We start from the raw sequence: 15,882 nt of genomic DNA, 5'->3' as shown, positions 1-15,882 counted from the left end.
ATTTCACTGTTATTATCTAACCTGCTTTCAGAAAACACTTGATAATGGCACTTTGAAGACGAAATCATGATTCTGTAAGTGTAAATGTAACACTGTAAATAAACAACAGTCTAATGGCGGTACTAACTTTAAAGAAACATTAATGGCTTGCTCTTACCATATGTAGTTGGAGGTGCTAATCAACCTATAAACATATGCCGTTAACACCAATACATAAAAAAAATTAGTATCATTTTCAAGGCTCTTGTGGATCATGAGAATTTCTTCTTCGTCGATTGCTGTCACCGGCCGGAGTGACCAAGCGGTTCTAGGCGCTACAGTCTGGAACCGCGCGACCGCTACGGTCTCAGGTTCGAATCCTGCCTTGGGCATGGATGTGTGTAGTGTCCTTAGGTTAGTTAGGTTTAAGTAGTTTTAAGTTCTAGGGGACTGATGACCTCAGAAGTTAAGTCCCATAGTGCTCAGAGCCGTTTGGACCATTTGATTACTGTCAAACGACGGCCCACCAGGGTGAATGGCCGCAGGGTGAGATATCTGGGACCCCACCCTACATTCCAGATAAGTGATTGCAGCCATGGTGGCCTCCCCTTGCGAGAGGCCCATTTTTCCCTACGCTCTCCGCTTTACTAAGTAACGATTTCGCCCCCGAGTCCAATTCTCGCCTAACGGTCGCCCCTTCGGCTGGCTCTGTGTTGCAGGCCACGAAGCAGTTCCTGGACGCGGTGAACCGGCAGCGGCGGCGGCGCCTGGGCCCCGTATCGTGGTCGACGGCCGTCAAGTTCCTGGTGGCGCGCAAGTTCGACGTGTCGCGCGCGCTCGCCCTCTACGAAACGCACGAGGCGACGCGACATCGCGAGGGCCTCGTGCGCTTCGACCCCACGCGTGAGCCGCTCAAGTCCGAGCTGGAGACCGGCAAGTTCACCATCCTGGTGAGTGCGTGCGTGCGTGCGTGCTCTTGCTGCTGCCGCTACTGCTACTACTACTACTACTACTACTACTACTACTACTACGACCACCACTACCACCTGCCGTTTGTGCGTTAACTTTCACGCAGTCCATTACAAGTATGATATCCATAATGGCTTCAATCGACTATTGTTCAATTTATGCCATCAATACTGGCATCTGCTCCTTACAGCTGCATCGAACAATTAATTTTGTTCAGTAGATTTCACGGCTGCATGTTATCATCATCTGGTATCAAATGTGCTTCAAAAAATGCTTCAAGCTTTACTCAAGAACGTGAAGACATAACGAAATCAGCAACACTGTAGAATTCCTGCTGATGTGGGCTTAGGTTGTTGTCCGAAACATGTGCATTCTGCGACACTTTTACACGGCCTAGTTACATGAATGCGACGGCCGCCTGTGGCCCACATCAACGTACAATAACCCTTCACAGATGGCATGTCGTAGCACTAGGAGTGGAGAGTATACAGGGTGAGTCACTAACTATTGCCACCAAGAATAACTCCGAAAGTATGATAGGAGCTGAATAGTATATGGGAAAAAAGTTGCATGGTACAATGTTGGTTTTTTTGTTGCTGGTGGGGTCGCTTCAGAGATATGATCAACTTTTTTTTAAAAATTGGATGCTATAGTTTGATACTTATTTTCTGATAGCGGCTGTCTACACGAATCAAATGATGTGTAACAGTAAGGTCTTTGAAGGACAACGGTGGCACGAACGTCCATTTACAGAAGGTAATCGAAGTGATGGCCATTGGTATCAATGCAGTGCTGCAATCTTCTTATCATGGATTGAGTGGTATTTCTTATCACATTGGCACTTATCGAAGCACGTTCTCTGGCAATTCCCTCTTGCATATCTTCAGGTGTAGTTGGAATGTCTTTATAAACAATGTCTTTTACGAATCCTCACAAGAAAAAAATCCAGAGGTGTCAAGTCTGGCGAACCAGCCGGCCACGACATATCTCCTCCGCTTCCGTTCCAACGATTTGGGAATTGTCTCTGCAACTCATTTCTAGCCAATAGCGAAAAATGTGCCGGACACCCATCGTGTTGATACCACATTCTGTTCCTTGTTCCTAAAGGTATTTCTTCCTGGACGTCCTGCCATTAAGATTTCCTTCGATGAAATAGGGGCCTATAATTCTGTCCTCCAGAATCCCACACCATACATTCACCGACCACAGTTTTTGTTGTGCAACTTACCTTAGCCAGCACGGATTTTCAGTTGCCCAGTAAGGCAAGTTATGCAAATTCGTGAATGTAGCCTCGTCAGTAAATGAAATCAAATTAATAAATGAGTCATACCTCTGAATCTGAAGATGAGCCCATCGGCAGAAATCAGTGCGACGCATACGATCCTTACCAGCTAATTCTTGGTGGAGACTGATATGGTAAGGATGACATTTATGGCGATGCAGAACACGAACAACACTTCTCTGGATCATGCCAAATTCCCTTGCGATTTGACGCGAACTAACACAAAGGTCTAGAACCACACTGGCAAGAGTACCAGTTTTCGTTTCCTCGTTTGTAACTTTCCTTTGCCGGATATGTTTCCGATGCGTTAAAGATGCAGTTATTCTCAGTTTATTATATACATATATAAATGTACGACGTGTAGGGTGGGTACATTGAAGATATCTTTCATCGCATAAGTCTCTAGCTGTCACTGAATTTCGTTAGCATTCTCCTTAAATGAGAAGCATATCGACTTGCTCTTCGAAGGAATACATCATTCACATTCGCTTAATTCGACGATATAAGTCTTACCGTTCCTATTAGTGCTGTACTGCGGAACCGTCGAATGGAGTTTACATGCCAATGACACGTTAGACATATACGCCGTATTCGGCGAATATTTACTATTTGTACGATATACGAGAGAGAATTGTCAGAGCATGTGCTTCCATAAATGCCAATGTGATACGGAATACCACTCAATCCATGATAAGAAGATAGCAGCACTGCATTGATATCAATGGTCATCACTTCGAACACCTTCTGTAAATGGACGTTCATGCCACCTTTTGGATCTTCGTTGACTTTCGGAGACCTTACTGTTACACATCATTGGATTCGTCTCGATAGCCGCTATCAGAAACTAACTGCCAAACATTAGCATCCCATTAAAGAAAAATGACCTTCATATTGCTGACGCGGCACCACCTAGCAACAAAACACCAACGTGATATTATGGCCCCCCTTGTCCCATGCAACATTTGTCCTACAAACATTTCAGCTGTTATCGTACTTCCAGAGTTATTCTAGGTGGCAATAGTTAGTGACTCGCCCGTATAAATCGTGTCCAGTGGATGCGGAAAACATTGCAATCGTTCCCATAGTGCGGAAAAGGAGCGATTTACCTGACATTCAAAAGGGCATGATCATTGTCTTCCGGGCCAAGGGTGGAAGCATTTCTGAAACAGCTAAACTGGTCGATTGCCGCCGTGGTTAAAGAACACCCGGCAGCCATACATGATAGAGATGGAAGACGGCTGCGGAGATGTATACGGGCGAATGGACGTGCAACTGTTGAGCAGCTGACCGCCCTGATGAATCAGAGGGCTTCCAACAGTGTGTCCTCAGCGACCTTTTCGACGAACGTTGCTGCGTATGAGCCTCCGCAGCAAACACCTGGTTCATGCACCATTTCTGACTGCTGTTCATCAGCGACAAAGGATGGACTTAGCACGCGAGTACCACAACTGGACGTCCACCGAGTGGCGACATGTGGCCTTTTGAGACAAATTACCTGTTATATTTCATCAGACAGATGGCCGTTGGCGTTTAAGGTATGAAACGCCTGAAAGCAAACAAGGAACGCGGGTTTTGGTCCGGGAAATGTACTCATGTCATCCCCTGAGCGATCTCGTCATTCTGGAAGGCGCAACGGATCAAGAGAAATGTGCATGTATACTTGTGGACCATGTCCACTCCTACATGCACTTGGTTTTGTCTTTCCACGATGGCATCTACTAGCAGGAGAATGCTGCGTGGCACATGGCTCGCAGTGGACGTGCGTGGTTCAGAGAGCACCAGGATGAGTTCACCGTGCACACCTGGTCACCAAACTCCCCGGATTGAAACCCAATCTCGAATCGATGGAACCACCTTGATCGGGCTGTTCGCGCCATGGATACTCAATCGAAAAAGATAGCACCATCGCCCATGGCACTGGAATTGGCGTGACTCCACATCCTTGTCGGTATCTTCCAGAACCTCACTGACCCTCTTAATGCACGTCTGTGCTGCAAAGGTGGTTATTCGGACTCTTGAAAAATAGGCAAGTAAATGTGACTGGGTCGTGAATTTCGTAAGGTATTCTCCTTTTTGGATGAGCATTCGTCGTACTTATGGCTCTCCATTTCTGAGGTTCGTTTGGTACCCGATGATAAGACTCCATCTACATATATACTCCGCACACCATTGTGAAGTGCGTGGCAGAGGGTAATTTCAACTGCACAAGTTATTAGCACTTCATCCTGTTCCATTCACTTATGGAGCGCAGGTAGGATGGTAGCATAAACGGAGCTGCACGCGCTGTAATTAGTCTAGACTGTCTTCGCAATCGTTATTGGAGTGAGAAGTAAGGGACTAAAGTATATTCCTATATTAATCAGTTAACATTTCTTCTTGATAATCATTAAGCAGGCTTTCACTGGATGGTTTGCGTCTACTTTCAAGCGTTTGCCATTTCAGTTTTTTCAGTATTTCCGTAACGCTCTCCCATGAGTCAGACCAACCTCTAACCATTCGTGCTGTCCTCCTTTCTACACGTTCGATATACCTTGCAAGTCCTCTTTGATATGGGTCCCACTCACTTTACCAAAATTATAAGATGGCTCACACGAGTGTTTTGGCAGCAATCTCCTTTGTAAACTGATTGCATTTTCCTAGTATTTTCCCAGTGAACCGAAGTTTGCCACGTACCTTACCTATGACTGAGCTTATGTAACCCTTCCATGTCATACCCCTAGAAATTGTTACATGCAGGTATTCGTGCGAGTTCGTCAGTTCCAAGTATGACTCACAGGTATTGCACTCATAGCCTACTACGTTTTATTGTTTTGTAAAATGCAAAATTTTAATTTCCGAACACGTAAAGACAAATTCGCAATGTTTGCACCACTTTGAAATCTACCAAGATCCCACTGAATATTTGTCCAGCTTTTTCCTACGGTGCTCCTTTACAGGTTTTTACATAATCTGAGAAAAATCTGAATGTGATACTAATATTTTGTGCTAGGTGATTTATATAAAAAACGATCAGCAAGAATCCCAAAACTATTCCCTGGGTGCACGACTGAACTTATATTACAAGTTTTTTCCTTCCAGTTTAGGACATACTCAGATTTATTGTAACTGAAGAGTAACCTATCAGTTATATGCGCGTACCACAGCTTTCATAACTCGCTAACGTACAAACAATACACAGTCCGGATTTATAAAGAAGTGCAGACGAACATGATGTTAGGAATCGCCCTCCATATGTAGAACACCAACATGATGTTGTGTTAAAACAAAAGGTTACAAACCCAAAATAAAATTATGGTGTATAAAAATAAAATTAGAAGGGAAGAGAATCTTACAGTTCACATCACGAACACGTTTTCTTCCGGTTTGCATGTTGGTGTGCTTCTTCTGAGAGTATTACACCAGAGGGAAATCTTTTTCATGACACGGGAACGTGTTCAGAGTGAAGCTCAACTACGATACTCGGCTGGTCTCTTTGGCGAGAGCAAACGCCGTTGTAGTTAACTATTACAGCTTGTGTATGACAGTACGTGTCTTTAGAATGTCTGTATAAAGTGTAGAAAAGCTATGCACCTGTAAATCGTTTTCTTCATTCGGCAGTTTGTCCGTTCCTTCAAGCGATGCACGAGCATTTCGATTTGCCCCAAAATATTGATGAAACAACTGTTTTGAGCTGTATGTATTATATCTACGTGGTGCTGTAGATTCTATGTTTCTTGCTTTCCATTTATTATTCGTGCCCACATGTTCATTGACTCGATTATGTAATTAATGCCTTGTCTATTCTCTGTAGAAGTTATTACATCTTGTACGTCTTATACATTAGTTCCGAATATCAGCCAAACCTTGTGTGGATTGTAGATTTTCTAGCAAACTTACCACATCATGTCTTTCTCAGTGGATAGAAACTTTTGGACATAGAAGTAACTTCGAGCAGGTGCTAGGGCAGTGTTACAGGACCATTACTTTTCACAGTATATATAAATGACCAGTAGATAACATTGGAAGTTCGATGAGGCTTTTCGTGAATGGTGCTTTTGTATATACGTAAGCTGCAGCACTAGAGAATTGAAGTGAAATGCGTGGAGACCAGCAGAGGATCGACACTGGTGTAGGGAGTGGCAATTGACTCTTAACATCAGCATATTTTACATATTGCAAATGCACAGACAGAAAGACCCATTATTGTATGAGTGGCTTTTTCCCCGTGGAGTCACCTGCTTATTCATTCAACACATATACTGAACACATCTCCTCCTCCTCCTCCTCCTCCTCCTCTCTGTGCCCACCAATTCCCCCCAACTTTATCTATCTCCTCCTCCCAACTATTTTTCTCCATTTCCTCCACCTCCTCTCTCTGACCATATCTTCATCCCCACTTCCTCTGATCATATCCTCCTCCCTCTCCTCTGTTTTTACATCTCTGCCTCCCCCATTTCATTTTCCACCTGCCCACCTGTACAACTTCCACCTGCCCCATTCATATCCCCCACCTGCCCTCTCTATGTCCATTTCCTCTTCCCCCTGGCTTTGTCCATCCCCTCTTTTATCCATCTTAACCTGTCCGCAGCGATGATCATCGGTATGTGCAGCCCCTGCAATGCAGTTCAGTAAAACAGGCCGATATTACTCCACACCATGCATGTCATGCAGGAGAGACTACACATTAGAGCTGTGAAAATAATTTATTTGGCCCCTGACTTATAGGCCACCATCCAAAGCAAGTGATTGAAACAGGCTGATGCTACTTCAACATAAAATGCCTATTGTGAAAGGCAGCCTACTTGTCACGGCCCAAAAATCAGTTCATTGCCCTTGATATGTAGGCTGCCCTGCAAAGCAGACTGATTTTGCAAGTTGATACTGCTCCCATACAACATGCCTGTCATGCTAGGCATTCTACATGCCAGCAGCTGGGAAAACACGTATTTGCCTGTATCTCTGCTCCTGTTTGCTCTAGGAGCTAGAAACTGCATGGTGCTGATACTCATGAGACCTGTTGTTTTTGGGCCAAATTTTGTTGAAATCGGTTCATGGGTTTGAGAGGAGATCGTGGACATACACACACATACTCTGCTTTATATATATAACATATAATTCTGATGTACTGAATATTGCGGCATGGTCGTTGATATCAGGCTATGTCTCAACCAGAACTGGTACAACTATACTACCCCTGCTTACTCTGTTCGTATCTTGCTCTCCCACTACGATTCTCCTCCCCCCCCCCCCCCTGAACATTACCAAATTGTTGCCTCAGAATGCATGCTTTCAAGTGATTACTTTGCTTCATCAAGTTTTTCCTTAAATTTCTATTCTCCCAATCCCATTCAGTACATCTTCATTAGTTACCCTACCTACGTACCTAATCTCCGTCATTCTTCAGTAGCACAATATTTCAAAATTTTCTATTCTCTTCTTTCCCGAACTGCTACGTTTCTCTTCCTTACAAGTCTGCACTCCACACAAATTTAGTTATAAAAGACTTCTTAAAATTTCATGTTTATTTTGTGTAAACAAATGAAACTATTTCAGAAACGCTTTCCTTGCTCTTTCTCATCTGCATTTTATATCCTCTCTATATCAGTAATCATGTGTTATTTTGCTTCCTGAGCAGCTACACTCAGTTACTACTTTTAGTGACACATTCCTGATCTAATTCCCACAGCATCTCCTGAAATTCTGCTACACTCCATTTCTCTTTGTATACTTTTTTGCGGTGTATCTTACAAAGTCTTTTTATGTTACTATCCTTTCTGTCCTAGTGTTCCTGAAAGTCCATTGCTGTGTCCAACACAATTACAGTGTCATTGGTAAACGTCAGTTCTTATCTCTTCACCATGATCAGTGATTCCCTTTTCAGATTTCTCATTTGTTTCATGTACTACCTGGTAGGATATGGAGTTTGTGTACATTTAGAGACGATGTTGATAAAGGTGCTGAGGCATATCAGGATTGGTGATCAGAGGCTGCTTTACATAAAACAAACCGTTCCATTTTGTGTGGTGCAATAATTGGGAGTCGTGCACTGGTGACGAATGGCGTCTCATTGTGTTCAGCGATGACTGGCGTTTCTGCACTACCCCGGGTGACCATCGTCGGCGATAATATGGAGAGAGGTCCTACTCTTCCAATATTTTGGAGAAGCAAAGCGCTGTTACTCCTGATGTCATGATGTGCTGGAGGCATTGGGTATGACTTCAGCTCGCTGCTGGCAGTGACTGAGGGAACTCTGACGGCAAGGCGGTTCGTCACGGACAACCTGCGTCCTGTGTTACCTCTCATCTGACAGTATCATGATGCTGTTTTCCAACACAGCAATGCTTGTTCACACGCTGCACGTGCCTGTATGAACTGTATGCCTGGTGATGAGGTACTCCCGTGGCCAGCAAGATCCCGAGATATGTCCCTGATAGAACTTGTGTCAGACCAATTCGGACATCAATTCCATACTAGTGCAAGTATCCGGAATATCAAGGACCAGTTACAACAGCTGTGGGCCAGCTTAACTCAGGAGAGGATTGACTTGCCTTATGACCTGCTTCCCAACCGAATCAGTGCATGAATCCACGCCAATGGGGCTGCAACATCATAGTGATATGTCGGCTCACACTGCTAAGGTCTTTGTAAATTTAATGTGATATAATCACTGAAAAAACATCACATACCTTCTCAACCAGTGAAGTTCCATTTCGTGTCCTCAGACTCTTCTTGGGGCTTCATATTTTCTGCCAGATAGTATGCATGTCAAAAATTTTCGTTTTCTGTGTGTTTATATACCTATACTGAATGAAGATCCCATTGATGGTACGGGGTGAGTGGGGGTGCTTCTGGGGTTAAACATTGACAGCTACAGGCACCTACCACGAAATACTATAGATTTTTGCAATTTTTACGCATCGATAGCACAAGTGAACATCATATTGAGAATAGAGACTTGGGATCGTGATGTTAAGTGCTGTACAATTAAAATTATAATATAAAAGTATCCGATTTTGCAGTTTTTTAATAATTTGGTAATTATAATTCTGGCATTCCTTTGAAGCTCTGTGTATTGGGAGATATGCAGTTAAGAATACGTTTGACCAGTACATAGTCTAGGAAGTTTTAAACTCTACAAGAAAGGTGTGTTTAGCCGTAGGACGCAAAGGAAAAATATTTACAGAGGAACCCGAAAAAACTACATGATTTTGCGATTCTCGATTCCCCCCTATACGAGGCGAACTGGATGTCAATGGTCACAGTACCAAAACCAGATTTTTGCATATTGACTGCGCAGTAATTCCTATATAGTCCATCTTTCAGTTTCAAAGTAAATATGTTCAGCGAAAATTGTATCAGCTATATTAATTGTATTAACTTTGCTATATTAATTATACTTATGATGTTGCTTGCATATAAGAAGACTCATATTGGTGCGAGGCTCAGCAAGGAAGGGCAGTGTTCCACGTGACGCTCCAGCCAAAGCGTCATTCTGCCCCGTCTGTATGTAGCGTGGACGCCGGGAAGAGCGTGGAACATTTAGCGTTGATTTTCATGTTTGTTTAGTATGGCGAAAATATTTAGTTGTTGTAATGCTTATTACAGATGACAAAAAGCGCACACGTCAGCATTACGTTAACAAGTGTCAGCGATACGCATAGTTGTCTGAATCAGGTGCAGTTGAAGGCTGATTCTGGGGAGGGGGAGTCACAGTTGGGAGAGTCACTATTTGCTACTGCCACAGTCTTCCCTCCTCACCCCTTCCCCCCCCCCCCAAAAAAAAAAATTCCAGGTCACCCCACTTTTAACGTGCCAAGAGCGGATAAGATATTATTAATGTTCCCGGGTTCGATTCCCGGCGGGGTCAGGGATTTTCTCTGCCTCGTGATGACTGGGTGTTGTGTGCTGTCCTTAGGTCAGTTAGGTTTAAGTAGTTCCAAGTTCTAGGGGACTGATGACCATAGATGTTAAGTCCCATAGTGCTCAGAGCCATTTGAACCTTTTTTTTTGATATTATTAATAACAATAAAATACAGTGTCCATAATTAGAGTTCCAGTTTCAAATCGCTGTAGAAGGAGAACCGCTGCTCAGAATGACGTCAAATTTGAACAGCATATTATTGGCGCAGGGTAAATGTCATGGAACATGAAAAAAAATTAACAGAAATTTTACCAGCAGATGGCGCTGTAAGCGTCCTAATGTAAATCTGGCCGGCTACAGAGGAAAAATTCCGTACTGTGCAATGTGCATGACTGAACAAGTTCGGCATTTAACAGGGGTGGCACTGCTAGTTAGATCAGCCCATCGACCATGACAGCGTCATACCACATCGGATGGGAAAAATCGGTTTTTAATTGTTCTGAGGCGAAAAACAGCATAAATAGCAAAATGACATCGTTTTTTTTAAAAAAAAATTTTCCTGTGGCCAGAAAGGCATAAAAAGCAAAGTGACATCGATTTTTCACTGTACTCGGACCAAAGATCGCATGAAAAGCGAAATTACATCGGTTTTTTAACTGTCGTGAGATTGGCGCAAGGCGTGTTCAGTATGCTCTCCGCCGGTTTTTGCCACAATGTCTTTGGAGCTCAGAATGCCGCGAAATGGTTTTCGATGTCTCAACCCACACGTTGCGCTGATCGCAGTTGAAACATTTCGACTACCGTTTCGCTGAAATCTTGCGCATGTCTAGGATTATGGCGATTATGAAGCCAAGACACCCCTGGGAGATGTCCAGCACTTCGGATATCTTTCTGGAGGATATCTTCGTTCCTGAAGAATTAGCTCATGCACAGCATCGGATGTTGCAATGTCTGTTGCGGTCTGCGAGCGACCACTGCGGGGCTCGTCTTCACCAGTACAGTGGTCAGTCTTGAAATGAGATATCCAAGTATTCACTGTGCTGGAAGAAGCACACTTCTCTCCCATTGATAGTGACTCCTCAGTCCTATGCGGACTTTCCCTGGAGAATCAAAAAATTCATGACGGTCCATAATTCCAATGACGAGAAACTTATTTCTGACTCTGCCACGCGCATATCACCTTCAACAGTACAAATTGTATGAAAAGTGAGCACCTGGTATTTACACAGTTACATATTAAGATTTGAAACTTTCAACTTAGCCCCCCATTTTTTTTCCAACGATAAGGCGACAAAGCCAGGAACTTTTCAGCACCCTTTCGTACCACAACTACGGTGCTGGACCTCCAAAGACGACACCGTGACTCTGCGGAAGCGAGCGGTTAATTCACTCCCATGCCGAGACGACACTAGCGTTTGCCAGCTGTTCGCAATTAGCGAGGAAGTGGGCATAAAGCACATTTGCTTCGAGGGACGGCGCGCGACCTCAGCTTCCGGTCTCCTTAATACAACCGCTTCCGGGGCAGAGGACCGCAACAGCTGGCTTGCCGACACATCCGTCCGCCCTGCGCCCCTTTGGCAGAGGGTCTGCCACTCTGACACCACAGCGCCCCACGGAGTTGGTAGTTCGCTCAAAGGATCTTCAGAAGGGGCAGGGGGACGCTAACGTGTAGCTATTATGAACTGGGTCACCAGCCGGACCACGACAGCGGGGAAGCAGAAAAGAAAGTTACTAATTTGAGGCGTAATGGACCCTCAGCTGATGCATTGCTCGCTGGCGCTGTCGCTTGCTCTTTCGGCCTACACTTGATGTGAGTGTCACTGGTGCCCTATACCCGAGCCGGTGAAACATGTCACTTGACAGCTTACGTGTAGTTGGCTATACTGCGATTGCGAGGTTGCAATAGCTGCCACCACACACGTACACAATTACGAAGTACGTTTTGTAAATTTAAGCTATAATCGCCTTTTATACGTAAGTGCAACAAAGTACGTTTTTCTAACAATGGAGAGAACGACGACGGAGACTCAGCGTTTGATAGCACAGGGTGGCGCACGAAATGTGTTACCATTTTGTTTTTGAATATAAACGTTATTGTCAATACTATCTGAAAGGAACATATACTACAATGAAGAGCCGTCCATGGAAATTTGTTCTAACTCAGTACATGCTCAATATGTCCACTATTTCGTTTCCTAACTTCCTTCAAACGAACACTGAAGTTAATGATTACCCTACGGCACATGTCTTCCGTAATTTCACTGCAAGCTTGAAGAATAAGTCTTCTGAGGTCCATTAAATGGTTCAAATGGCTGTGAGCATTATGGGACTTAACTTCTGAGGTCATCAGTCCCTTAGAACTACTTAAACCTAACTAACGTAAGGACATCACATACATCCATGTCCGAGGCAGGATTCGAACCTGCGACCGTAGCGGTTCCGCGGTTCCAGACTGTAGCGCCTAGAACCGCTCAGCCACCCCGGCCGGCGAGCTCCATTGAGATCTGGACTGTTGGGGGGCCAATTTTGTCCGTCATTGAAGCGACCTGGAAAACTGAGTGAAATGATCCTAATGTCGAAATGCTCGTGTAAGAACTCCAACACAGTGTTTGCAGTATGTGGCCTTGCTCCATCTTGCATGAACCACTGGGTGTTGAAGGGCAAGGCAGTAGCAAGAAGCTGTGGAATGAAGCTATTGCGAAGCAAGCTCAAATAACGCTCTCTGTTCACAGTTTCTTCAAAGAAAAAGGGTCAATTAAGTCCGTGACTGAAAATTGCTGCCCACGCTGTAATCCTCGGAGCATAATGTTGTCGTTCATGAAGCACTTGTGGGTTTTCAGTGGCCCAAAAGCATACCTTTTGTTTGTTAACCACGCCGTCTAAATGAAAATGCGCCTCGTCTGAAAACCAAACGTTGTTGAGTGTTTCGCCCTATCATCCGCTCACTGAGCAAAGAGTAGTCTCTGCTGCTTGTGTTCTTCAATGAACTTCTGTGCACAGGTCATCTTGTATGGGTACATATGGAGGTCACTTTTAAGAATGCGTTGAAAGGAGCGTCTGGATATTCCCAGTTGCACTGCTGCCTTTCTACACGATTTCCCGGGACTTCTCTGTACAGCAACTCGTACCGCTTCAATATTCTCTGGCGAACAAACATGCTTACTCCGAGGTCGCTTCGCTTCCAATACTGTTCCTTCCTGTACAAATTTATCGTACAACCTGTGGATGGTCTTCTTGCAAGGGACCCATCGTGTGTTAAACTGTTGTCGAAAACGCCTTTGAGTCACAACTAGGCTTTCCGTTTCATGAAAAAGTAACACAATTGCCGATCATTGCTGTGTCGTCAGTCTTCCATTGTCCGCCATTGCTGCTTACTAGTCTCCTAGGTGAATTACACATTTCGTAACTCATTCGTTTTTCCAAGGACTGCTGGTACTGCTGTAGAGATCCCAGCGGGATATCTAATGTGCGTCGTAAATTGTGAAAGAAACAATTGGTAACACATTTCGTGCGCCACCGTGTACATGAAACCGGGAAATAACAACACCCGAAGTTAATGACAAAATCTATGAAAAGTTGTTCCAAATTGTTACCGTAATAGTTGCATTTAAAACTTCGTATAATAATGTAATCCTAAGATTACCAAAGAACGCGCTATCTACACTCGTAGAGAGAAATAAAGAAAAACATGCATAGCCTACTCAATTGCAGAGATAAAGGATACATTTACACTCACCAATTTAAGATGGCAGTGGTGCAGTTCCATCCAGTTCTCCTTCACTATCATCGGAATCGACACCGAAACCGTTGTCATCATCATTTTTAAGAGAAATCATTAATTGTTCGTTTTCATTTATAATCCCGTCTATAGCCCGTGCTTCTCTTATGAATTTAGCAACATGGTCTACTTTCTTCCTCCATGAGGTAGCGTCTACAGTTGCAAGACGTTCACGTAGCAGCCTTTCCACTTCTGTGATAGTAAATGTCTTGTTGTTGCTTCTAATGTACGTCTTGACTTCACTCAGTTAGATTAAAATGCCAGCGATAAGGCGGTAGCCTATTTACCAAGTGACCATGTTCGCTTGCAATTTCATACACAACGTATTTAGGCGTCACTGGCCTATTTTGTTTTACGAGCGAGTATAACTGCAGCTATGCCATGTTCATGTCCGCAGCAGTGTCTCTCGCCTGCAACCACTGCACCATAGTTTCTTTACGGTCACTTGTGGTGGGAGTTTCATCTAAAATCACGGAATGGTACGATGCATTGTCCATCACAAACACTGGCGGAACACTAAACTGGAGCAACAAAATTTTAAACCACTGCAGAAACCGTGGGTGGTCCATAGCCTCATGATAGTTACCCGTTTTTCTTGACCGAAAAATTAAAAGTCCTTCAGGCAAAAAGCCGTTTGAAGATCCTGCATGGGCCACAATTAATCTGGATCCTCTTCCTGTTGGCTGATGACCGCTGCTATTCGGAGTATCATCTGTTCAGCATTTCTCAACTGATTCTCCAGCGTTGACCCAGGTTTTGTCTAACCATATGACTGAGTGTATGTCCTTTCCTACAATTTTGTGTAAGAAAATGGTACAAGCTGCAACGACGTGAGAGATTTCGAGAAACAGCTGGTTCGTTTTTAGCAATTTCGCTATTGTGGGGTATTCTTTCCTTCTGTAATATCCGTAAATGTGCCTACGAAGCCGGCCGATGTGGCCGAGCGGTTCTAGGCTCTGCAGTCTGGAACTGCGCGACCGCTACGGTCGCAGGTTCGAGTCCTGCCTCGGGCTTGGATGTGTGTGATGTCCTTAGGTCAGTTAGGTTTAAGTAGTTCTAAATTCTAGGGGACTAATGACCTCAGATGTTAAGTCCCATAGTGCTCAGAGCCATTTGAACCATTTTGTGCCGACGAATTGCATGGGATTGGTAAGAATCTATATCTTTAACAGCAATTCCAAAGCTTGACTATTTAATGGAAATCCACGGCGCAACGGATTGTCGCTTGGTGAACGACGTCGTTTTGGTGACATTATTTCATAAACAGAAACTGTGGTCGACGCGGTGACACAACAGAACACAAAACAAATTCAGGCGGTCACGCACTAACATCCAATGTTTGCACGGAAGCCAACAACGTGGTTGCGTCGACGCCGCAACCGGCTTTTGTTCGGTCCTATTACTGGTTCAGAAGACGTAGCGCCTCGTGTTCCTCGCTTGTTTGTCAGTTATATTGTCAACTTTACTGCGCCTGGGGAGTGATGTTGAAGTGACCTGTTTCAGCGGCCCGGCTATAGAGCCCTTGTCAGTCATGACGAAACATGACATATGTTGATATCCACTTACTTTTTATTCGGTGGCCATTTCTATGGCTTTGAAACCTACCTGTTTTTTTTTTTCAGATATGTTGGCTATACGTTTGTTGCTTGCCCTCATGGCAGTGAGGATTTGAACGTCTTTTTAGAACGTCTGAATTCAGTTTACCCGAATATTCGTTTCGCGATGGAGGTGGAGAAAGATGGCTGCCTTCTCTTCCTTGATAAGATGGTCAGGAGGAAGGTTGACGGTACATTGGAACATGCCGTTTATAGGATGCCTACGCTCACTGACATGTATCTACAGGCTGATAGTTGTCACCGTGCAGCTCAGCGTGAAGGGGCCCTCCGTACCTTGGTTCACGGGGCTCACATAATTTCAAATCCTGACAGTTTGTCAGCCGAGAAAACCTATGTTGACGTCGCCTCCCGTCAGAATGGATATAGTGAAAGATAGATTAGATGTGCGTTGCGCTATCGACTAACCATGCACCGGGTC

The 15,882-nt window shown here is 44.3% G+C and overlaps 1 protein-coding gene across 2 annotated transcripts in view; it reads left to right on the top strand.

The window, feature by feature from the left end:
• The window catches only part of LOC126198672 (tyrosine-protein phosphatase non-receptor type 9), an 870,239-nt gene that overhangs the window by 359,808 nt on the left and 494,549 nt on the right, over positions 1-15,882 (top strand). For both annotated transcript variants that reach the window (XM_049935163.1, XM_049935164.1), the window contains exon 2: positions 699-929. In XM_049935163.1, coding sequence (XP_049791120.1) covers positions 699-929 — 231 coding nt within the window. The remainder of the gene's footprint in view (positions 1-698; positions 930-15,882) is intronic.

Source organism: Schistocerca nitens, chromosome 8 (assembly GCF_023898315.1).
Source record: "Schistocerca nitens isolate TAMUIC-IGC-003100 chromosome 8, iqSchNite1.1, whole genome shotgun sequence".
NCBI classification, from domain to species: Eukaryota; Metazoa; Arthropoda; class Insecta; order Orthoptera; family Acrididae; genus Schistocerca; species Schistocerca nitens.
The sequence above is the reverse complement of the archived record's forward strand: the minus strand, read 5'-3'. Positions and strand labels throughout refer to the sequence as shown.